This window comes from Rosa chinensis, chromosome 2, assembly GCF_002994745.2.
Source record: "Rosa chinensis cultivar Old Blush chromosome 2, RchiOBHm-V2, whole genome shotgun sequence".
Lineage (NCBI taxonomy): Eukaryota > Viridiplantae > Streptophyta > Magnoliopsida > Rosales > Rosaceae > Rosa > Rosa chinensis.
The window spans coordinates 12643546-12670116 of record NC_037089.1 but is presented as its reverse complement, the minus strand read 5'-3'; the positions used below and the strand labels follow the sequence as shown (position 1 = coordinate 12670116).

Sequence of the window (26571 nt, the reverse complement as noted above, 5' to 3'; positions counted from 1 at the left end):
CGAGAAGAAGAGTGGGGCGAAATTGAGAGGGTGAGAGTGAGAGAGTAATCGAGATGGAAACTGAAAGGTTTTATGGGTTTCAAATGTAAAGATACTAACCTTGGGTTTGAGATCGAGAGATGAAGATTGTTTAGGTTCTAGGTTTTGGGGCCGGTAGGAAACTTAGAGTGTATGGTGGCGGGAGGAGATAAGGTTTGGTAAGAGAGGAGAGAGTATTTAATCCATACTCAGCCTTCAGCAGAAAATTTCGACACTAATGGTATATTCTCCGTAACAAACATAGGAGCAACAACATTTGTCTAAAAGACAAGATCATTGGTGACGAACTTAAAAAGTTTGTGACCATTTTCCACTACAGGTGACATATTTGAAGTTTGTCACCTATAAATTCGTGACTAAATGGGTATTTTCTTGTATTGAGGCTAAGGTAGATGGGTTGGTAGCTGTAGGCGAGTCGACGTCTGGGCTGACTGGCGTGGCCGCTCCGGAATTCTCGGTGAGAAACCCTAATTTGAATTTAGGGTTCCCTGTTGGGTTGGGCAGGAGTGGGCCTGGGGAGCTGGGGTTGGGCCTGGAGCTTAGGCTTTGTGAAGCTGAGATGGCAGATGACTTTACTCGGCTCGTGAGGGCTGATGGTGCTCATGGGCAGGTAACTGGTGGGCCTATAGGACATGGCCCTGCTGCAAATTATACAGTTTTGGGGGTGCGCAAATGGAACCATGGTGAGTGGAGCAAGGAGAAGCGACTAAAGCCTACCTTGGCGGTGATCCCTCGTGAATTTCATATTGGTGAACTTGTGGAGGTCCCGGTTACTGTTGGGAAGACCCTGAAGAAAAGGGGTCGTCATAACAAGCCTAAGTCTCATGATGGAGAGTTGGACAACAAGAGGACCAACCTGATGCTAAGGTTGTTGGATGCTAAAGAGCCTAAAACAGGTACTAACTTCGTTCCCAAAAGGAAGGAGAAGATACTTGCTTAGGGTTTCAACAAAATAAGACATTTTGGACTCGAGCCTTTGAAGTAGTTAGGGGTAATTTCTATAAGCTTTTCTAAGACGTTTATAGTTTATATTTTACCACAATTGTGTGCTTGGCAGATTAGACTAGATGAATATATTTTCCTTAGAGGGCGAGATTATACTTGCTAAATTTAGGCTTGATGTTTAGCGGGCGTCCTTTTAGATCTTAATGAGTTAATTGTGATTTAAATAGGTTATCTGGTTTGTGCTGGATTTTCTTATGTATGTTCTTTTAAACTCGAACTTGTGTTTCATGGCTTGATTATTAATAAAATCAATGCTATTAAGAAAAAAATGTAAGCTATTTTGGTTGACTTAATAAGTTAATAGTCAAATTAGTCCCATCATTTGATTTGATTGAATTTGTCTATATACTTGGTGTTATGACTTTTCATGTATTTCTAGTGAAAAGCTAGCTATTTTTTTTTTATTAAAAAAAAAATAGTACAACAACAAAGTTGATACAATTTCTTTTAAATCATCTCGTGCCAAATAAGTTAAAATTAAAAGCTAAGAAAGTAGATAAAGGAATACCATATTGTCAAATCTGAAAAAAGCTAGCTTGTTAAGTTTCCTCACATCGGTGTAACTTCCCCTCCTTTTAGGTTAGGATATTAGGTCATTGTGAATTACGGCCATATGTTTCATGGTGGTTGATCCATCCGGAATCAAATGGCCAAATAGCTAGATACCAACAAATGAACATAACAAGTCAATGAAACATAGGTCTCATCTTAATTAAATTAGTTAAGACCCAATATACGTGTTTTTGTAGCTTTCATTCTAATCAAGTTGTTGATTATATATGTTTCTAAGGTACTTGGAAAAATAAAGAAAGGACAACAATTGGACAGATACGGATACCAGCTCTAGCAGATGAGCATAAAGCTAGGAAGGTGAGCAACCCAAAGTTCTCAATTCCCATCTTCTGGAACATAACTGATCTTCTCTTTAAATAACATTATGCCAAGGATGGATTCCTCTAGCTAGATTTCATAAATTAGGAGAGGAAGGAGTAATCTACCTCTAGCTTCAATGGTACAACGGACTGTCCTCAGGGTTGATATATCATGCCTAAAATGCAAGAAGAAGATTCTCAAGGCAGTTACTGGCCTAGAAGGTAATATAATTTAGTCTCTTGTTTCTCTGTTTTTTTGTTTATTACTAACACTTTAGCCTTAATTGTGGAACAAAACCATCAATAAAGTGCATATGCGATAAATGTTAACATCAATCATTTATGCATGCATACGTAACCGTACATTCTTGATTGGTATGGATCTCACGATAAGCTCCATATAAACCAACATTCAATTAGATTTTTTTTTCTTTCGCAAATCCTGGATATTGACAAAAGCAAAACATCACATGTACTGTAGTAAAACAATCTTTCCCCTACCATAGGGTAGAACAGATCAACTGAACTGACGCGGGCTTCTTTGTCCATCTTGTGGAACAAGAAAGGAGAGCATCAGCATGAGGGTACATGACAAATTACTTGCGTTAGTCATTCATGCGTGCGAGAGTTTTTTTTTTTAATTTTTTTTTTATCGTTTATCAATATGATCACAATGAGTTTCCTATCAATGAATAATTAAGGACTTTCTAATTAGCCAGTGTGCCTGCATGGAGATCCATTAGGTCACTTACAAATTTTATATTTTTTTTATCGTTTATCGATATGATCACAATGAGTTTCCTATCAACAAATAATTAACGACCTTCTAATCAGCTAGTGTGCCTGTATGGAGATCCATTAGGTCACTACTTACATATTTTATATATTTTGTTATTGTAAGCTTGGTCCTGAACTCCTGACATTTTGAGGGCCGAAGCGGCTCATTAGATAAAACCCTTAAACTACTGTTGTAGATTAGAAGTAGCTTTAGAAACTGCTCAAGATATAGAGAGGCGCGCCTTGGTACAAAAATGGAATTCTAGGTAATTGGAGATTTTGCTTTCTTCAACTCGGTTTGATGGATATTAATTATTAGCTAGGCTCATAATCTATAGCTAATTTGGTCTTAAGTGGTATCGTTATTGTAATTTCTAAGTTGGCGTCAACCATTGCAGGTGTGGATAAAATTGAAGTTGATGCAGCCAAGGGAACTTTGACAGTGACAGGAAATGCAGACCCTTATGACATAATAGTCCGGTGCAGAAAAGCCGGCAAGTTTGCCGAGGTAGTGACCATCGGGCCTCCTCCGGCTCCACCTAAACCGAAAGAAGATGAGAAAAAGAAGCCAGAGGAGAAGAAACCAGCAGACCAGAAGGTTCCACAAGGTCCCAATTATATGTATCATCCCCATGTTATAATGTTGGAGCCCCCTTGTCATGAGCCCAACCCATCCTGCTCTATCATGTGACCAATTGACTTGATACATATTTACGCAAGCGTATATATCATTGTCAAGATAGGAAAATATTATGCCCAAAGTTTATCGTACCACGGGGATTAGTAGCTAACCCACAATCCTTGGGTAATTGGAAATAAAGACACTTAGCAAACAAAGAAAAGAAAAAAAAATAAAAAGGCTAATCTGAGGCACCAAGCCTTAGCAATGCTCGGCTTTGGTTTTCACCAAAGCCTAATCAAAACTAAGAGGCTAATGATGATTATTTACAATGAGTTTTGAGAGTTGATTTTATATTAACAAAAAGTAATAATATGTAAAGCAACTAATAAAAATGCAAACTAAATGAATAAAAGCGTAAACAATATAAATGGGAATGTCGGGTGTTAGGAAGACTCCTTCATCCAAATCTCATGTGTCGAAAGCTAATCTAATGTAGATGCGAATTTCCTACTTTGGCGGTAGCCGTATCCAAGGCTGTTCAAGGCTCAAGGACCAAAATTTCCTTTCATGGTATTCTTACTCCGGTTCAAGGGTCGTAGGAACTCACTTGACATAAATTAGAGTCTGTTCAAGGGTCCCTAATTCACATCAAGAGGCGTAGAGATAGAGGAATTAGACTACTAAGCAACCTGCTCGCGCAATCATGCAACGGGTGTAAATCATCATGCTTATAACCCCTCGAATACGAAATTGAAGGTTTCTAGCTTAGTTATTAGAGGGGGTCAAGCCTCTAACTCCGTCCTAGACATGCTCAAAATACACACCCTAGAGTTGACTAGGCTCATAGACATGCATTTTAACCCAACAAAAATAGATATAAGCATCCATCATATGAAAATTGCATCATTACATTAAATTAAACATCTTTTACACAAAATTTGGGTTAGACACACAACCCTAACCCCCAACAAGAAAATTACTAACAACCCATAATTGTGAACATCAAAGATACAAAATTCAAAGGGAAAATAGTATAGAATTATAGGAGAAAACAATATTAATCACAAATACCTAAAAAACTAGCATGACTAGTTTTGAATTACAACTCCCACAATTACCCAAGTCTTGAATCTTGTAGAGGTAGAGGCCTTTGATGAATTCTTGAAGCTTTGGGTGCGTAATTCTTCAAATTCCTAAAATAAAACTAAAGAAAATATGAAAAATGGTGGAGAAGGATGGGGAAGAGAGCAACCCAAAGGGGCTGCCTCTGTTTTGTGTTGCGGCTGCTGTTGGTGTTGGTAGCCGGAGAATTAGGTCGTGGTATATATATACATATATATACAGGCCTTCTCCACTGCGGACGTCCGCAGTTTTTCATTGGTGCGGATTTCCAGATCCACTTTCCGATCATATTTTCACATCTTAACCGTTCAGTTTTTAGGTCCTAATGTATAGATCACCTCTGCAAAATTTCAGCCAAATTGGTGATCGTTAAGGCATCCAAAACTGCAATTTACAACAATGTACACGAATGGTTCCGGTTAGGCAGATTCGGTCCGTTCGTGTAAATTGCAGTTTTGGATGCCTTAACGATCACCAATTTGGCTGAAATTTTGTAGAGATGATCTATACATTAGAACCTAAAAACTGAACGGTTAAGATGTAAAAATGTGATCAGAAAGTGAGAAAAAAATGAAAATCCGCACCTTTTTTCTTATATCCGCACCTGAGAATAATTCCATATATATATATGTCGAAGAGAGAAGAGAGTATAATTGATAATGGGTGGCAGCTAAAGCAAGAAAAGTGGATAGCTATCCACGTGTCAAGGCTGCAATGGTTGATTTTGAAGAAGGAAAACTGTTCACGTGCTATATGTGTGAACAAAGAGGATGAGAGTGAAAGCAAGTATAACAGGCTGCACGTGCAGGGCTGCACAAATTTTTTTGATTAATTATGTTAATTAATCACTTAATTAATTAAGATGCATTACTTTTGCTGACTTTACAATTCTTTCCGTTTCTTCTCACTCTTCTCCATGCATTTCCGCACGTAGTATCGAAGGTAATTGGATCCCGCTCATTTGAAGGCATTTACTATGGTTGACCCGCGTCGGCTATTTTGTCATTTTGTCGGAAACTCCAAGTTGTTCAATTTTCCAAATTTTTTTCTTGATTTCCGCAATTCCTCTAGCTTATTTCCTACACAATAAATAAAATTGGATTAATTACATTATAATTGGCTCAAGAATTAGCGTATTTCTAGTGTTTTAGATACAATTACAGGCATATAAATGCGTGTAATCACCAACCATATAGATCGAGCGATCAAACTCAATCGAAGTATATATTTTGAGAGTTCATAATCTGTTGTTAAGGACTATCTGTGATCGAGAGATGAATTATAATGTTTGAGAATAGACCTAAGAACCATGTTTGTTTTGGTCATGATGTAAAATATGCACATTCATATTGAATTTTTCTTTGTACGTGTGGTTAGTACTTGTAAAATTACATGGTCTGAAAAATAAAACTGTTAACTAAGACTTGATTTATTCGGAAAAAAAGAAGGAAACTTATTACTAATGTTAGAGGACAACCATTCTTAACAGTGCATAACTGGTTTAAATTCATGACTATAATGTACTTAATTATGTAATGTTTAAAGAGAGAGGCAGTAGAATTCTTGAAGGTTTTAACAAGAATGCATTGTATGGCTTAATCATCTATTTTTACCCTATTTACGTACTTGTAGTAGCATGATCATGGACAAAGGGAGATTCTTTGATAATACAAAGGCAAATCTTATGAACAAAACTAGTTAACCAAAAATAGAAAACAAAATTGCAGTACCCAAAAATTCAATCCCAGGTCCCTAATGATACTAGCTATTAGACCATTACCCGGCCTTCACCAATCAATCACATAGCCAAAAATGAGTACAATTGCGGAGAAGGGTGAGTCGTAGAAGCTATTTCCATTTATGGTAATAACCATCCATTCACAATATATCAATGACAGAAATGACACATTTTGGAGGAAGTTATAACTTTTGGAGGGAACTAGTTGATTTAGTGAAAACTATGAGAGTTTTAGAGGGAAAACATTAAAGGACGAAAACACCTATAGAAAAAGTCATGTGGCACTTGAACTAACGGTGTTAGTAACAGCTTGTATGAATGTCATATAGAAATAATAAGTTTAGTATCTAAAGTAGTTTATTTAGATTATGAGGTATCAAAGTGTAGAATGAATTTAAGTTGAGGTACTTGTGACTTTTTCCCCCCCCGGATAAAAAGGATAAAATTTTGGCTGTTTTTACCTTTAGCGCCATAATTCACCACCACCAACCACCAGTCCGCCGTGTTCTTACTCGGGTTCTGATCTCGCTCCCACCTCTATTCTTTCTCCACTGTCAAACCCTCAAACCACAATTCTCCGAGCTCAGTAATGCCGGCGGACGATAAAAGTCGCCGGGTTTTCTGTATCGGAACCGCCGATACGAAACTCGAGGAGCTCCGATTCCTCGCCGACTCAGTCCGATCCAACCTCGCCGCATTCGCCACATCTGCCTCATCCAAGGTAACTAACTCCTCTCTCCTTCTCCGATTTCACTTCAATCACGCACCTCAATATGTAAATTCAATCTCCGTATCAGGTTCAGGTCACCGTTGTCGATGTCTCCGTCAGCCGGAACCACTCCGATTCCGATCATAACATAACCGATTTCGCCTTCATTTCGAGAAACGAAGTGCTTCGTAGCAACTCCGATGCCCCGGACCAGCTTCCGGAGGATAGAGGCGAAGCGGTGGATGTGATGAGCAAGGCGCTGGAGATTTTCGTAACGAAATCGCAAAACGACGGCGTTTTAGTTGGAGCGATAGGCGTCGGAGGCAGCGGAGGCACGGCTCTGGTATCCCCGGCGCTTAGATCGCTCCCGATCGGACTGCCGAAGCTTATTGTGTCCACCGTGGCGAGCGGCCGGACGGACCATTACGTAGGGACCTCGGATTTGGTGCTGTACCCGTCGATTGTGGACGTGTGTGGGATTAATAGCGTGAGCAGGGTCGTATTGAACAATGCTGCGGCTGCATTTGGAGGGATGGTGATTGGAAAACTTGAGAGGAAAGAGAGTGGTGGTGAGGGTGAGAAGTCAACGGTCGGGTTGACCATGTTTGGGGTTACCACTACTTGTGTGAATGCTGTGAAAGAGAGACTGGAGGAGGAGGGGTATGAGACTCTGGTTTTTCATGCTACTGGGGTTGGTGGTAGGGCCATGGAGTCTCTGGTAAAGGAGGGGTTTATAAAGGTAATGTCTTTAGTTTTGATCCTATTCATTTGTGAATGTGGATGTATGAAGTTTCAAAATTTCGATTTGTTTTAGTGGGATTTTTCATCAAGTGATCATGTGAATGTATCAACTTCATGCATCTCTTCATTCGATTTAAATACAAGAGTATTTCTCTGTTTCTCACCGTATCTTGTGTGTCGGGTTCGAAAATTGTTATGCAATTCGATTTCCTTTAGCTTTATTATGGTTTTAAACTTTATATGCAAACTTCATTTTTGTTTTCTTTTGCATATTTGTATCTAGGGTGTTTTGGATATCACAACAACAGAAGTTGCAGACTATGTGGTTGGAGGTGTCATGGCTTGTGATCCTTCTCGCTTTGATGCTACTGTAGAGAAAGGGGTTCCTTTAGTCCTGAGCGTTGGAGCTTTGGATATGGTAAACTTTGGAGCTAAAGATACCATACCATCCAATTTTCAAAAAAGAAAGATTCATGAACACAATAAGCAGGTGATAACCTCTCTTTAGTCCACTCCTTTTTCAGTCCTCCCTCATCTTTGATCGCTCTCATCTGTTTCCTACGCTGCTTTTCTTCCTTTTTCTTTTTTCCTTTTTTTTTTTTTTTTTTTTTTTTGGCATCAAAATCAGATGCTTAATTGGAATTTACTCTTCTTGTAATACTAATGTGATGCACTGTTGTTCTGACTGTGTAACTTTTGCTATATGAGTGGAAAGCATCCTTTATTTCATGTCAACTGTCTTATATCCCCCAGTCTGATGAATGAGGTATAATGGTGTGTGTGCTTTTAACAAGGAGCCTCAGTTACCATTATTGGTCTAACTCATGAGGACAAGAAATGGCCTATATCTGCTCAGCCCCAAATACAAAAATTGCACAAGCACACTTTCCTGTTCTAGAACTTAGTTAAAAACCTTTCTAAATAACATCTTTGTTTGTAAATAATAGGGTTGCGTCTGTCTAATGTGGAGTCGGTTCTTTTCATTTTCAGGTTTCACTGATGAGAACCACGGTAGATGAAAGCAAAATATTTGCTAGCTTCATAGCAGATAAACTGAACAAGTCATCATCAAAGGTCGTTGTTTGCCTGCCGCAAAAGGGTGTCTCTGCTTTGGATGCACCAGGGATGTCCTTTTATGATCCTGAGGCTACTGCTACTCTGCTAAATGAACTTAAGACGCTCATTAAGACAAATGAAGATCGGCAGGTACTGTTTTTGCCAACCAGCTGGTGTGTATGGGTGTATCACTGTCCCAACCTTCTTTTATTGCCTTGATTTATGTGCAGGATAACTTTACTATTGAAAATAGTGCCTTTTTAATAGGTAAAGGTGTACCCTCATCATATAAATGACCCTGAGTTTGCAAATGCATTGGTTGACTCATTTTTAGAGATTAGTATGAAGAGTCCTCATCAGTCTACTCTGCAAGTTGCTTCTCCCGAGCCTAGTCAAGAAGTTCATGAAAGTTCTGTTGCCCAGATAAACTTCTCAAGCTGTGAGACCACTCCACGCAGTCTGAGTGACTTCCCAGATGCAAAACCAGGTTGCTTTTTGCTGTTGGTTTTCTTTATAACATATCAAACATTGGTGGTTTTAAGTAGATCAGAGTATATTTATATCCAACAGATGCATTTTGTTGCATTATACTGTTAGCCACTTGATCCAGGTTTTTATGTCAAGACATAAGACTTTTTGGGATTCTAGACGGGGCTTTGTTGAATTGAATCAGAACAAAAAAGAGCTACACCACATGAAGTTGCGCATTTTGTTGTTTCACCTATTAGATACAAAAAACAGGAAATAACTTAATCGCATTGAAATATTCTTGTAAACAGATTCCCTTTTAATGCATTAATATGTTACACAAAATGATGAATAGATTTGGGATGGATTTTGCAGTTTGTTGCTTGATCTTTATTCATTTCATATGTCGTTAGTTTTTGAGCAATATATTGTGCAAATTTTGTAACCTGTAACCTGTTACTTCTGTGACAGAAACTCTGCAAAGAACTTGGGCGATACTACAGCAACTAAGAGATCAAATAAATAAAGGAATACCAATTATAGGGGCTGGGGCAGGGACAGGTATATCCGCAAAGTTTGAGGAAGCTGGTGGAGTTGACCTGATAGTGTTGTACAATTCAGGGCGCTTTCGCATGGCAGGAAGAGGTTCCTTGGCAGGCTTATTGCCTTTTGCTGATGCCAATGCTGTAGTACTTGACATGGCTAATGAAGTTTTACCAGTACGTATTAACTGCTTGCATGTTCCAAAATTTCTTTACCGAAGTGCTTCTTCAACTATTTTCGTTTTAAACTTGCTAAACAATCATCTTCATATAATTTAAGCTTTATTATGATTTCATCTTCTCCTGTAAATGGTCCTAATTCAACTCCTTGATTAGAAAAAGTCTTTGAAGAAATGTGGTTAGAAATAGAATATCGTAATTTAATTTTTAATATTGTTGTGCCTTTCAGTTTCTTGAAATATTCTGATAGTTCAACTTTTATTTCCTAATATATCTTGGTAACAAGGAATGACCTGCAAATCTAAAATATAACATTCAACAGAAACCTGATGAGTCATGTTATTAGGGAAAACCTGCTCCCTTTTAGAAAAATTTCTGATGTCTTATAATACTGTATAGGTGGTGAAGAAGGTACCGGTTCTAGCTGGAGTATGTGGGACTGATCCTTTTCGCCGAATGGATTTCTTCCTGAGGCAGGTGGAGTCAATTGGATTCTTTGGAGTTCAAAATTTTCCAACTGTTGGATTATTTGATGGTAATTTTAGACAAAATCTTGAAGAAACTGAAATGGGATATCGGTAGGTATTAAAAGAGAGTTTACTTTAAAAGGATTTGATATCAATGTTTTATGCATTTTGCAATTATTTCTTTTTCTTAATCTATGGAACAGATTGGAGGTTGATATGATTGAAAAAGCACATAAGATGGGTCTCTTGACAACCCCATATGCTTTCAATCAAGATGAAGCTGTGGAAATGGCAAAAGGTGGTGCTGATATTATAGTGGCTCATATGGGACTCACTACAGCTGGCTCTATAGGGGCAAAGACGGCTGTTTCGCTGGAGGAAAGTATAGTTCGTGTACAAACTATTGCAGATGCTGCACATAGGATCAATCCCTATGCTATTGTGCTCTGCCATGGTGGTATGATTTCTGAAGCTTTTTGTGTTTCTTGTATGAAGTTTGTGAGATCATGAAATTACAATTTGACATGGAAAAGAAAATGTATAAACTTATACTAAATCTGTTGCTTTTAGCTACCACTTGTAGCATTTCCCGTTCAGGTATTGATCCTTGTTTATTCTTTCAATAATGTTCTTTAACGCTGATTAAAACAAATGAAAAAGTGTTCTCGAGTGTCAGCTCTACTGTTCAGGCTTCCTCATTTTGATTCAAAGATTCTGTTTTTCTTCAATTTCCACTTTCGGATTTCCTTGAATTGTCTTTTAAATGGTCAATTATAGTATTTTTATTTTAATCAACATAAGATTATTTGGGGCATTTTACAGGTCCTATCTCTAGCCCAAAAGAGGCAGAATTTGTACTTAAGAACACCAAGGGAGTTCATGGCTTTTATGGCGCATCGAGCATGGAGAGGCTACCCGTTGAACAAGCAATAACCTCCACAATGCAACAGTACAAATCAATCTCTTTCCACTGAAGTATGATCCTGTTCTTCACAAAGCCAATTGTTTCATTTAATTCTTCTTTCATTCCTTTACTGTGTCATATTTGCTTTCTTTAATCATAATGAAAAAGAAAAACATAGAAACTGAAAGATGTCCAATCGATGTGATGTCAAACATATTTGTTTACTCGTTTCAACTATATACGGATTGTAATATTGTGTGATGTGATCAATGATGATATATGTATGCATCATAAGAGCCACTGGACACTGATTATTAACGAGCAATCTCTTTCTTCGACAGGTTAACCTCTATTCAATCAGAAAATTCTTACCTAACCATTATTAGCCTTTCAAGCATACCAGCTTGTGCTTGAAATTTTCTCATAAACATATTCTTATCGTCCCCCTCACAAGGCCTTCAAAGTAATAGGACATCCACTTCTTAGTCTAGGAATGTGTGCCTTCTTTTCTAAGCTAGTATCCAGATCATTGACTGTCCACCTGCACACCAACAGTGAAAAGAGTTTAGGAATCATAAAATGAAAGACGAGTAATGAAGGTCTAGCTAGCAGTAGCCATCATTTAACTCACCTGTAACCACTACTTAAACGGTGTAAAAAGACCAGCATTGTCACCTTTGCCATATTGATTCCTAAGCATGTTCTGGGTCCTGAACCAAATGGTATAAAGCTATTTGGCTTTTGCATTTCCTGGATAAATAACGCAAGGAGATGTAACATTTCACTCTAAGCCTAACAGTTAGAAATATGGTAGTGTTAAATCATCATTGTCCAAGTTTTAAGGCAAGGAGTTGGTTACATCAAATCTATCTGGGTTGAACTGCATAGGGTCTGCATACAAATCTGGATCATAGTGTATGCAAGTTGCATCTATGTTCGCATGCCACCCTTTCTTTATTTCAAAACCTGCAATTGCAATGTCACAGATTAATCTAACAAATTCGGTAAGGAATCTATCCTCAAGATTTTTCAGAAAATTCTGAATTTCGTGGCCTAAAAAAAGGCCAGTCTATCATTCTATCACTATCCAGAAATTATTGTATGATACATTAATACATTCCTGAAACCCTTAAAAGTCTGAGGGAATTGAAGACAACTTGAAAGCTTGCCTTGTATAGTGCAGTCACTGAGTGCAAAGCGAGGAAACCAGAGAAGGACATTGGCCATCCTCAGTGTCTCTTTGATAACCTGGAAAACAAAGCAAATGGAATGTTGAAATGCCATCACTATGATTCCCATGATGTCATTACTATTAGCAACATACTGTATACAAATACTATTAGTAACATACTGTATACAAATGCAAGATATATGAAACAAAATCTAAATTGAATGTAAACAGTGAACCACTAAAGGTCTTTTCTGTTTAGAAAATCAGAATAGGATGTGCTAACCTTCAAACAGTAGGACATATCTTTGATATCTTCTAGTGTAACTGAAGCTCCATCTGGCTTAGACTTTGCTATTGACAACTGTTCCTCCTGTACATTCACATGATGCGGCAGTTATGTTAATTAACAGGGGATTAAAATACCTAAGCATCAACAACCGCAGCATCAGGTCGATCGGATAATGTGGTCAGAAAATATGGTGTCTTCAGCAATTTTCCCTTTGTTACTTACTCTGAGTCTGTCTTGGGCTTCTTTGTTCTCGTCCAGAAACTTGACACTCCACATTATCGCAGCTGCAGTGGTTGTCTGCCCTGCAATTATCAGTGTCAATAGGTTGTCTATAATTTCCGAGTCTTGAAGCTTTTCATTGGGAGGGTATGAATCTCTGTCTAACGTGGACTGTAGGAAGTCTTCTGGAGACTCCTTCCCGCTTCTTCTTCTGTCGATCATGTCCTTAAAGGTTTCCATAAGACGTCCGCGTGCCTGCTTCAACCATTCTGTTAGTGTGCTGTTTAAAATAAACCAACTATTTCTTTGAGAATATGTTTTTTTCTTCTTTGGTTTGTTAATCCAAAGGCTTCAGCTGATAACCCTCCTTACTGCACTCCCCATTGTTCATGTGAAGAGGGAACATATGCATCTTTATATTCCTATTTTAGACTTGAGGATTTGGTCGAGCACAGAATCTTCAATAACCAGATTTTGATAGTTTGATACTATGTTAGACAACTACTGAAACCCAACGACTAGAGATATTAATTAGCGAGCTGACAAATTATACAAGACTAACAAACACACCAAACCATTGCACTGTTAGCTTTTGTTCTTTTCTTGATCTTGGGCAGGCTGCATTACCTTGATGCCTTTGTAATATCTGGTGCCTGGAATCATGACTGGAAGGGATAACATTGCATCTGAAATAGTAGTGCAATCTTTCTCAATCTTCCGTAACAATGAATCCTCAGTGACACTCATTAGCATGCTGCACATTGCATCAAATGTCATCTGCAAATCCGATAACATTCAGACTTTCAGAGAGGTCAGCCTACACACACACACATTATATATATATATATATATATATATATATATATATATATATATATATATAGGCCCTTCCACTAAGGGATCCCTTTTTTTTGTCTTTTATAGGAATAGGGCATTAGACAACTTTTCGATCACATTTTGACATCTCAACAGTTCAGTTTTTAGGTCATAATGTGTAGATCATTTCTGTAAATTTTTAACCAAATCGGTGATCGTTAAGGTATTAAAATAGATTAAATCAATGGACGAACCAAATCTGTCAAACTTGAACCGTTCACACTTATAATTGTAAATCATTGATTTGGCTGAAAATTTGCAGAAATGATCTATACATTAGGACCTAAAAACTGAACGGTTGAGATGTCGAAATGTGATCGAAAAGTTGGTTTAATTCCCTATCTCTAGAAAAGACCAAAAAAAGGAATCCCTCACTAGAAGGACCAAAAATAGCATATATATATATATATATATATATATATATAAAGATTTTATCTAGAGCGAGGTTAGGGTTTAGGATCACTTTTTGGTCTCATATCCACATGTCGACCGTTCAGTTTTTAGGTACTAATGTATAGATCATCTATGCAAAATTTCAACCAAATTGATGATCTTTAAGGTATCTAACTCACTTAAACTAGTGGACAAACTGAATCTGTCCAACCTAAATTGTAGCAGCTTTAAGACAGTTATCAATGCCCTAACAACCATCAATTTGGTTGAAATTTTGCAGAGATGATCTATACATTAGTAGCCAAAAACTGAACGGTTGAGATGTGGAAATACGACCGAAAAGTGACCCTAAACCCTAATCTCGAGGCATCGCTCTGGATAGGATATATATATATATATATATATATATATATATATATATACAGTTCCTATTGAGAGCGGAGGTCCGCTTTGAAATTACGGAGTGAACTTCGAGTTTTGGGTCACTTTTCGGTCGCATATCCATATCTCGACCTTTCAATTTTTAGGTACTAGTGTATAGATCATCTCTGTAAATTTTCAGCCAAATTGATGATCGTTAAGGTATCTGACTCGCTTAAACCGATCGACGAACTGAATCTGTCCAACTTGAACTGTACTAGCTTTAAGGTAGTTATAAATGTCTTAACGGTCATCAATTTGGCTGAAAATTTGCAGAGACGATCTATACACTAGTACCTAAAAACTGAACAGTTGAGATGTGGATGTGCAACCTAAAAGTGACCAAAAACTCGAAGTTCACTCCGTAATTTCAAAGCAGAACTCCACTCTGGATAAAATCTGCATATATATATATATATATGTATATGCTATCTTCAGTCTAATCTACTGAGTGCCACTTTACTACATTTTCTTGTTTGTTCATATCAAACTGACATTTGGTTAGGTTTTTATTGATGCCAATGTTGTTATACCAAACAGACTCAAGTAATGGCTTCGTGTTGTTACCTTCATTCCAAATTCAAGCACCACAAAGCTTTTTCCTCCTTCTTCTAGCTTCTTCAACTTCTGGCACAGCATTTTATCAAATTTCTGAACAAATTGAGATAAAGAGTTCATGGAGAAAGGATCTGATAGAAGGCGCCTTATCCTTCTGTGGTTTTCATGTGGTACACAGAGCAAGCTGTTCTTTCCAACACAATCTGCCATTGATTTCACATAGCCTTTGTTGAACTTTACAAAATCATTTGAAAAAATCATTTTTGCACCCTCTGCGCTTGGCACAAATACATGGATCTTTCCGAAAATCCTTGTCTTGAACCACTTCCCGTACCTAGTTTCATCAAAATCATCAACTCTATGTTCTATCACCATGAAAACAAATAACTGCATTGTATCAAATGAAAAATTAACTTTATTTGCAAGTCACAAGTGTTTCAATTTGCATAGACTTTTATGAAATGAAAGAAAGTCATGTATCTTTGTGGATTTCTTGCTAATACGGTTAAAAACTTAACCTCATCTTCTGGTGTAGCCTAAATATCACCTTAGGCGAGTACCCTCTAGATAAATTTCTAATATGTGTCTTTCTTTTGGTAAATTTCTAAAATTTTCTTTTAGGGGAAGAAAGGCAAGTTAATGGTGATGATGTTGCAGATCGAAAAACATAGAATTAGCAGGATCATGATCGATGAGACGACACTTATTGATGTTCTTGAATCCTGACTACTTGGAGACACAAAGTGTATTGATGAGTCCTAACATGTTACTTCTGCTGGATATATATGTAGAATAACTAACCATTGTCGTCGGAGTCTGACAAACTCGTAGCATCCTTTTGTGCTGTTAGTTGCTGAAAGCAAAGAAAAGGTTTCACCTATAAAGGGTAAACCCAACCGGCCACGGATATGACCTCTGTAGCTAATTGCAACCGTTTTCCAACCAAATTTTGGAACCAAAAATATTACTCCAATGGAAAGCACTGCAAGAATGAAGGTCTCATAGTGCTTCTGAGCAAGAAATAGGAGAACTTCTTTTGATGGAATGAACATCTTTAGCTTCACTCTACGGATCAAGAATAGATTGACAGGTCCAAGGTTCTAATGGTGTGTTTTATATAAGAACAGTAAAGATGAGGTTTCAGATGAGACAAAATGCCTTTGGCAGATAATTTTCTTAAATGCGGAGCACCTGAGGAAAGATTAACAGAGACATATTTGGATGGATTCCTCATTCCTATCTCTAAAAGACAAGTGTAAAGGTGTAGCACCCGCACTGTATTTATGTGTGTACTGTATACTTTTATTGAAAATGTAGATCCTCATTTAAGTACTGAATTTTATACCTGAAACGCTGTGAAACAAGGTCGTTTTAGCAACACAGAAATTCTAAGCAGAGAATCATATTTTCTGTCGGAAAGTCTAAATGCAGATTGCACATGGATGGTAACCGGATATATAGTGGATTGTAATGCTGCCCCCATTATGCAATAATTGAATACTGAGATACTGAGAACCTGACTATGATTAAGATCTTACACGGGGGCATTCAAATACTATTTGACAAATGAAAAGTTGGAGTTGGATTATATATTTGATTGAGAGGATTATATATTTGATTGAGAGAGATCTTACACGAGCATTCAAATATTATTTGACAAATGAAAAATTGGAGTTTGATTATATATTTGATTGAGAAATGAACCCACCTCAGATGGCTTAAGAATTCCGAACAAAGTGGTCCATGATACCCTGTATGATTGGAATGGAATGAGGTCGAGCCTCAATATTGATAGATATTGTAGTACAAAGGGAGCAAAAGAGACAGATTGGAGTGGGGTGGCCGATCATGATTATAGTAGAAAGATTCTGGTATGCTCAAATTACCAATTAAGTAGCTGGAAAATGTGTTGCCTAATACTCTTAAGAGACAGATCTCCAGTGACTCAAATTCAGTTTTATTTTATTATATTTTTTTTCAACCAAAATTGAGTCCTTATTTTTGAATTAAATCTCTTATATTTTGTCGTTATGACTGGATTTCATTTTAGTTAATTATTTTATGAAGTCGAGTTATCTTTATGTTAAATTTTATCGATGTTTCATTAAAATTAAACGTCAGTCACAGAGTCGGTCTTGAGGGATGCAGTTTGAGGCAGCCGTCTCAGGCCACCGATTCTAGCAGGCCTCTGACGGTCTTGTTTGTTTATATATATAGACACACACACACACACAGATCCTATCCAGAGTGAGACCTCGCTCTGAAATTAAAGTGTGAGATTAGAGTTTAGGGTCACTTTTCGGTCTCATATCCACATCTCGACCGTTCAGTTTTTATGTACTAATATATAGACCATCTCTGCAAAATTTCAGCCAAATTGATGATCTTTAAGGTATCTAAACTCGCTTAAACCAATGGACGAACTGAATCTGTCCAACTTGAACCGTACTAGCTCTACGGCAGTAATCAATGCCACGACTATCAATTTAGCTGAAATTTTGCAGAGATGATCTATATATTAGTACCTAAAAACTGAACGGTCGAGATGCGTATATGCCACCGAAAAGTGACCATAAACTTTAAAAACGCATTTTAATTTCAGTGCGAGGCCTCGCCCTAAATATAATATGTGTGTGTGTGTGTGTGTGTGTGTGTGTATATATATATTTATATAACGCCTCTCTATCTCAGCGGTAGATTAATTCTCAGGCATCCTTAGCCACCAGGTTTGAGCCAAGATGACTTCATTTTATATTGTGTCTTTTCTTTTCTCTGTTTTTTTTTTCTTCTTCGTATTAAACACCTTTCATTCACTACCTTTTAGGAAAAAAATTTAATTAAAATGTTAGCGTCAGGCCTCCAAAATGTCATGATCGACCTTGTCCTCCAAAAATGTACCCACCCTGACCAGTCAAATATTCAACACGTATTCATCGGTTCAATTGCTATATATCGATGACTCTCTCTTCATCGAGGCAAGACCGCAAGACTAAGAAGTAAGAGCCATACCCGTCATCTTACTGTGACTCCAAACTTCCTCCATATATTATTATTCGAAGAAACTCATTCCTGAACTTACATCAGCCCAAAGAGGTATGCTATAGGCCCATTGACTTGAGAAGACTTTGACTTTTTATATTTTTTTTGGCATTGAAACTTTCATTTCAAAACCACGCAAAGGAAATTTTGACCCAATAGGGGTCCCATAGTAATGCCAATAGTAATGCTCTTGGACCAATAGGGTTCTAATGGAGGCCTCTAAAGCTTTGTTATTTGACTTTTGTAAACCTGAAACCTGGTTTCAGTCTCTAATTTATTTTCTTCCAAAAAAAAAAAAAATTATCCATTAGTGGTTTTTGACCAATCTTCTCTCATGATCTCCTTTTTCTTGATTCTTTCCTCTTTTGGATAACCGCATAACGCAAGGTTATTACCATGCTGATTAGTATAGGTTTTTTTTATTTTTTATTCACTGAACATCTTATTATCATTCTTGTGCGTACTTAATTATTTAAATTTTGCCTTTGTTTAAATCAACTTTGAACATTGTACATTAGACTCTATGTTTAAGAAAAAAAAACTATTAAACTTCATTATTATTATGAACATATTGAGGTTTTGTCACTCAAATCACACTAAATATATGAAAATAAAGTCACAAAAGACACAATATACATAATAAGTGAATGATTATTGCCAAAGCCTCCACACTTTTTTTTTTTTAGAAATAAATAACTTCATTACTTATCCATGACCAGAAGGCACTTACATCACATGTTGTCTCATGCCAACAGTTCTAGATGGCATAAGCCGCCAAACAAATGACAGGTGACCCTCATTGTAAACAAATGCGCACAATTAAACAAGCGACAAACAAGAGAAAATCGCAACCTAGTGAAATATACATGATTCAAAGCAACTGAACAACAAGTAAGTTCGCCTAGAGACCTCAATTGGTGTACGAAAATACTAGTAGATTGCAAAAAGCCTCCCACAAATGTAAGATCCAGCAGGTCACGAAATATGGTTTGTTGACACCATATTCGAACTAAGGCCCAAACGACCCAAGCTCGATCCTCTCCTCCTTGCCTTTGAATATGACCGAAGACTACTCTCTCGGTGGCGGAACACCACCAAAATCAGGCAAAACCAGAGGGCAAATCGTTAATTCCTGGGTCCCAAACCCAGATCTTCCATAGATCTTGTGAGTACCCCATCACACTAATCTGGACCCTCAAGAACACAACATCCAGACTCAGTGCTTGACCAATCCCGTCGCCGCCGTCGATCTGCACCCATACCACCAACCACAGCATCATGATCTTCCACCAAAGCGAGGCTCCGGCTCCCTTCTTCAAAGACTCTGCTGCCATTCCTGTACCTCCATCGAAAATCTTACAATCCCTATAAGAAGGGAGACGCCGCTCCAACCCGATTTCGGGTCTCTTCCTCAAACCAAGAAACCATCCCTGCCGGAAGCTGAGCCAATCCAAACAGCATGCAATCCACCCTTCCCTGAAACGAGGAAAGGGCCGATCAACAGCCTGGAGCAATCGAGGATGTGGAGGCGGCAAAGGCCTCCATGGAAGCCTGACCATGGGGGCGGCGTTAGGATGCCGTTGAAGACTAAGTTGAGAGGAAAACTCTCCTAGGGTTTTTTTTTACCTAGCATATCTCTTAATAGCCTAAAGCCTCCACGCTTGTTATTACTCGCGGTTGTTAAATTTAAGAAAATATATTAGTACTACGTAATACTTGAGTCCTTGGGGTAGCCCAAGCGGTCAGCAGGGGGGGTGAGCGGGGTGTTTGGGAATTAGTTTAGAACTAAGCAAGATTAAGAGTTCAATTTTCCTCCAATGTAACAAAAAAAATACATAATACAACAATATTGAGCTATGTGAAGATTTTCTTGCACAAGTTTAAAAAAACACACTTATCAAGACGGAGCGAATCAAAAACTCAAAGAAAATCATTATAAAAACTCATTAATTAGATGATCATATATAATGACTCATAATTTAATTTAAAAAAAAAATCTTAAAAAAATTAAATTTTGGCAATTTCGGAAGACGATAATAGCAAATAACCATATATATAAGGAACCAACCTCTAAGATAAGCGTAAACTACACAATGCCCCTATATTCTTTCGCCCTTGTCTATAAATGTAGAATACAATTTTAGGGTGCATTTACTACAAGGAAAATGATTTGTGGCCTCAATGAGGCCTAAGATTTGTGGCCTCAATCCTAGGTCTCATGTCATGTCATGTCATCTATACACATCACCTATTTGCCAAATCATGTCATGTAATTCTTGAGTAAAAAGACTATCTTATCCTTCCAAAATCCAATGGCTCTAAATTATTTTGGTTTTCATCTAAAAATAAAATATATTATTTTAGTTTTTTTTCTTTTTCTTTTTTTCGTTATATATATATATTTATATATATAATTCGTCAAAAAAAATTATATACAAATATGTGTTTGTGTGTATAAATATATATATATATATATATATATTAATGTCATAATTCTAACCCACAAAATTAAAAAAAAAGTTGATTAAAAAAAAGTCAAATTTAAAATTGATTCCACAAAAATGGAAAGAAAACATATTAATATCTTAATTATAACCCATCAAATTTGGTAAATTGAAGTAATATTCAACTCTTTTAATAAATGAATTTAATAAAATTAATGGAAGATTAGTTTACCTTACACTAACAAGTTAATTAGAAAAGTCAAAAATTAAATTGGATCCACAAAAATGGAAAGAAAATATATTGAAATTGTAATTAAAACCTATGAAATCTGGTAATTGAAGAGGTAAGAAAATATCATTAATAAATTGAATTGATAAAATTCTAGATTCCATCATTTCAAAATTTCTCGATAATTTAATATTGTCTCATCCAAACGCAACATTAGGAAGTGTTCCTTAAAGGTCAAGTGAGACTTCATTAATACAACTGTTCATTTATTTTTACATGAAAAAACAATTATAATGTTATTAATACTATGTAGAAATTCAATGAACAATAGGTGTATAACACAGCAATAATCAAAGAAAAAGTGCAATTAAGGAAGATGTAAAATAGAAGTCATCGTCCACATTAACATTAAAGTCAGCTAACATGTCTTACACGAACAAATAAGTAATAAGTAGCTAATAATGAGCCAGTAAAGTTTACTGGGGACTTTTCCCTAATGGTATATTTACACTGAAATAGAAATCATCATCCACACTGAAATTTAAAGTGAACTAATATGTCTTACAGTAACAAATAAGTACTAAGTAGCCAATGACGAGCTAGTAGAGTTCACTGGAGACCTTTACCTAATGGCATGTTCACACTTAAATAGAAGCTATCATCTACTGAAACTGAAAGAGCTAACATGTCTTGCACGAACAAGTAAGTATTAAGTAGCCAATGATGTGTAAAGTTTACTGAGGATCTTTTCCTAATAGCATAATTACACTAAAATAGAAGTCATCATGCACATTGTCTTACGGTAACAAATAAGTACTAAGTAGTCAACAATGAGCTAGTAAAGTTCACTGGGGACATTTTCCTAATGACATAATTACACTAAAATAGAAGTCATCATCCACACTGAAATTTAAAGTTAGCTAGCATGTCTTACACGAACAATAAGTACTAAGTAGCTAATAATGAGCCAGTAAAGTTTACTAGAGACCTTTCCCGAATGGCATATTCACACTAAAATAGAAGCCATCATCCATTGAAACTTAAAATAAGCTAGTGTGTCTTGCACGAACAAGTAAGTACTAAGTAGCCAATAGTAAAGTTCAACGGGGAATCTTTCCCTAATAACATATTCACACTAAAATTGAAGCCATATATCATTCACATTGAAATTGAAAGTCAGCTAAGTACTAACATGTCTTATACGAACAAAAAAGTACTAAGTAGCTAATAATGAACAAATAGAGTTCACTGGGAACTTTTTTCTAATGACATATTTACACTAAAATAGAAGCTATCATTCACATTTAAAAATCATTATTGTCTATTGAAAAATTTGGGATCAACAAAACAAGTATACTTTAAAAAATTAATTTCCTCATGTTCAATATATTGTATTCCATATTAAGCAATTTCTTTTCAGATATCAACTTCCCAATCAATTTAGATATCTAGGTTTTCAATCACCAGATTTTATGAGTTAAAATTATGATTTAAATACATTTTCTTTCCATTTTTGTGAATCCAATTTAATTTTTGACTTTTCAAATTAACTTGTTAATGTAAGGTAACTAATCTTCCATTAATTTTATTTATTAAAAGATTTAAATATTACTTTAATTTACCAGATTTCATGGATTATAATTACGATATTAATATATATATATACACACACACCACATTCATTCTCCATCGAAAATATATAAATTTTTTGGACGAATTATATATATATATATATAACTTTGTTTTTAATGAATTATATATATACACCCATACTTTTTTTTGAATATGTATAATGAAATAAAATCCAAAATAATGAAAAAGAAAGAAAGGAAAAAAAACCAAACAATATTTTTTTTAGAAGAAAGTCAAAATAATTTAGAGCTGTTATATATTCAACAACATATATATATATATATATATTTGACGAATTATAGATAAATATATATATATATATATATTCACAAAAATATATAAATATAATTTTTTTTAGACGAGTTATATATATATAATAAAAAAAGAAAAAGAAAAAGAATAAAATAATGTATCTTTTCTAAAAGAAAGCTAAAATAATTTAGAGCCATTAGATTTTGAAAGGATAAGATAGTCTTTTTATTCAAGAATGACATGACATGATTTGATAAATTAGTGAGGTGTATAGATGATATGACTTGACACCTAAGATTGAGGCCACAAATCTTAGACCTCACTGAGGCCCTATATTATTGCCCTTACTAAAATTGAATGGTTGCAGTTTCTCTTAAACTATTCGAGTGTGTACACTGATTACACGCAATTGTAGCTGCATGACCCAAGGTTGGTCTTCGTCTTCCCGCAGGTCTCAGTCTCCACTGTCTATAGTACTTGTATCAGTCACACGTTCTCAGCCTGCACTTCCTTGCGTGATTCCCAAGTTTCTTAGAGTCAAACCAAACCCACTCTTACTCCTATAGGAAACAAGCTTCGATGGTTCCTTCACATTTTAAAAGTAAAATTCAACACATTTCTCATCATAAAAATCAACTCAAACTCACATTTGCCCTACAAATACTACACCATTTCTTCTAAACCATAACTTGCACAAAACCCAATTCCAAACTCCTCAAAAATGGCCTCCTCTTCTTCTTCTTCAGCTGAAGCCAACCTAGCCACGGCCAAGACCGTCCTCTCCGCCGTCGCTTCCGTGGCGGCCACGGCAATGTTAGCAAGGTCCATAGCCCAAGACTTCCTCCCCCATGAGGTCCAAGACTACTTCTTCTCCGGCATCAGAAGCTTCTTCACTCGCTTCTCTAACCAACTCACCATGGTCATCGACGAGTTCGATGGTCTCGTCGGCAACCAGATTTACGAGTCTGCAGAGATCTACTTGGGTTCCAGAGTCTCTCCGTCGACGCACAGACTCAAAGTCAGCAAGCCCGAGAAGGAGAAGAGCTTCACTCTCACTATGGAGAGCAATGAAGAGATTGTGGACTTCTTCAAAGGGGTCAAGTTCAACTGGGTCTTGGTCTGCAGGTATGAACCCATTTGGACATTGAAGAGTTTTTTTTTTTTATGTTTTCTTTCCTGAAATTTAGAAACTTCTTGTCGATTCTGAGAACCCATCTGTCTAATTTGGACGTGTAATATGCTTTCTGATGTTCTCTACTTTTCTTTTGGCACATTTATACAAAGCTAAAGAGTCTTTTTGAAAATTTTATGGCCCCCATTTCTTCAATTTTGACATTGATAATTAGCTTTTCGGTGCTTTCTTTTGTCCAATTTAAATATATCACAGCTTTGGAGGTTTTTCTGTCAGTACATTCTATTCAAAGCTTGGAACTTTCGGTAGATTTTGTGAACCCATTTTTCCAGTTAGGGAATATAACTAATAGGTTGGCTTTCTGACGTTTTCTTTTGGTAATTTTTGCTCAAAGTTTGAATCTTTTTGCGTTTTCAGGCAGGTTGAAAGCAACAACTTCTACAACCCTCGTGACCTGAATTCGTCTCTGAGGTCACAAGTAAGGTGCTTTGAGCTCAGGTTCCACAAGAAGTACTTGGACTTGGTTCTGAACTCTTACCTCCACCCCATTTTGAAAGAGGCCAAATCCATGAAGCAAGAAAAGAAGACAATCAAAATCTTCACCATGGATCATAACAATCTCTACTGCAATTTGGCGGATGCTTGGACTCCGACGAATCTCGATCACCCTGCAACCTTTGAGACCTTAGCTCTGGACTCGGAGATCAAGAATTTCATTCTTCGAGATCTTGACAGGTTCATCAAGAGGAGGGAGTAGTACTATAGGTATGGTTTGGAACCTGATCAATAACATTATCAAAAATTTTCAATTGCATTACATTGTATAATTTGTATTGATTTTGGGTGCATAGGAAAGTAGGGAAGGCATGGAAGCGAGGGTACTTGTTGTACGGTCCTCCGGGAACCGGAAAATCGAGCTTGATTGCTGCAATGGCGAATTACTTGAACTTTGACATCTATGACTTGGAGCTCACGGAACTGAGGTGCAACACTGAGCTTAGGAGGCTGCTCATTTCAATGGCGAATAGGTCAATACTGGTTGTGGAAGATATTGATTGCACCATTGAATTTCAAGATCGAATGGCCGAGTCAAATGTCGCAAATGGATCCCAAGATAAGCAGGTCAGCTTCTAATTTTCCTTGTCTCTGTTTTCTTCTGCCTCATTGGATTATTCCGCTTGATACGTTTGAACTTGGACACCTTACTCATTGCGAAAGTGAACAAGGAACAACTATATTTCACTGTGTTTTAACTTTTAATGAAATTATTACACAATATGTATTTTACTTTTGGATCTGGTTGAATTCGAGACTTTACCAGGCTCTTAATGGTGAAAGTGACGCTGTATTGGAAGGGCACCCAAAAAGAAACCAGAAAATTCAGAGTTTCAGGCACCTTTAGAATAACTTGAAATCACCATTAAGCTTGTGGAAATTTTAGGCCTGTTTTGTCATGCACATTGTATATGATTGGGCTATTAGAAAAATCTGTACAGAAAAAAGACTGTTTTTGAGTCAGCTTCAGGGAAAGTTCCTTTCAATGCATAAAAAGCCAATGAACTTCTAGTACATTGAGTACCCTTTTCTTGTTATTATCTCCATGGTGATTCAGATGTACCTACTTTGTAATGACCAAACTTTTTTTTTTTTGTTTATAACACAACAAACTGAATAATAATAATGTCACATGGACTACTTTTACCCATTTTATCTGTTCACATTGCCAATCACATTAGCAAAACTCTTCCCTGTTTATGTAAGGTCCCATTGTGAGCATTTTAACCCTTTAGAGCATATATGGGTCTTTTACTCTTTTTACCCATCTTTCTGGTCAAGGTCTGTTTACCCATTTTTGAGGTTAAAATATGAAATGAATCTTAGAAAGGCTTTGTCCAATGCCTATGGAAATCCCTACCGCTATCTTCTTCTTTTTTCTATGGTTCATTTGATATATCAATTTAGGAAGACCCCATTTGTAACTTCTGCATTAGACCAACCATATTAGTTTACATTTTCTCCATGATGCAAGCAAAGTTAACTCACGTTTTTTCATTTTATTATGGCACAGGTGACACTATCTGGATTGCTTAATTTCATTGATGGGCTGTGGTCGAGTTGTGGCGATGAAAGGATCATAATCTTCACAACTAATCACAAAGAAAAGCTCGACCCTGCACTCTTGCGCCCTGGTCGCATGGACGTTCATGTTAACATGTCCTACTGCACTCCAACTGGATTTAGGCTTCTTGCAGCTAATTACCTCAGAATCAACGACCACACACTGTTTGAGGCAATTGAGAAACAAATTGAAATCACTGAAGTAACGCCTGCAGAAGTAGCTGAGCAACTGATACAGGGTGATGAACCGGACAATGCACTACAAGGCCTGATTGAATTTCTCAAAGTGAAGAAGAAGGAAAATGAGGAAGCCGAGGTGAAGAGGAAGCAAGAAGAGCTAGAAGCCGAGGAAAAGGAAACCGCTGCTAAAGAAGCCGAGACTAAGAATGATGAGAAACCTGATGGTGATGAGAAAAGTAACAAGTAGACAATTGATGATGATGGAGGGAATCAAAGACTCAGAGAAAATCATGATAAAAAAACTCATTAGATGATTAAATATAGTGATTCAAATTTCAATTAAAAAAATATCTCAAAAAGTTGAATTTCAGCGGCTA

General features: G+C 36.7%; 2 protein-coding genes and 1 pseudogene across 2 annotated transcripts; 2 read left to right on the top strand and 1 right to left on the bottom strand.

Annotated features, from left to right (window-relative positions):
* Positions 1-1936: 1936 nt before the first annotated feature.
* Positions 1937-11530, top strand: LOC112187131 (toMV susceptible protein tm-1(GCR26)). The gene is made up of 12 exons (XM_024325789.2): positions 1937-2138; positions 3092-3380; positions 4865-4873; positions 6785-6896; positions 6973-7623; positions 7909-8115; positions 8616-8831; positions 8949-9168; positions 9621-9868; positions 10271-10449; positions 10542-10795; positions 11161-11530. Exons 1-12 carry the CDS (start codon positions 2054-2056, stop codon positions 11310-11312), a joined length of 2622 nt encoding a protein of 873 aa, XP_024181557.1. The 5' UTR covers positions 1937-2053; the 3' UTR covers positions 11313-11530.
* Positions 11531-11558: 28 nt separating this feature from the next.
* LOC112187130 (abscisic acid 8'-hydroxylase 3) lies at positions 11559-16319 on the bottom strand. Its single transcript, XM_024325788.2, has 9 exons — positions 15970-16319; positions 15178-15502; positions 13549-13698; positions 12925-13176; positions 12697-12783; positions 12412-12490; positions 12102-12208; positions 11874-11992; positions 11559-11783 (listed from the first exon to the last, which is right to left on the bottom strand). Exons 1-9 carry the CDS (start codon positions 16218-16220, stop codon positions 11690-11692), a joined length of 1464 nt encoding a protein of 487 aa, XP_024181556.1. The 5' UTR covers positions 16221-16319; the 3' UTR covers positions 11559-11689.
* A 7071-nt stretch (positions 16320-23390) lies between these two features.
* LOC112188101 lies at positions 23391-26571 on the top strand (annotated as a pseudogene).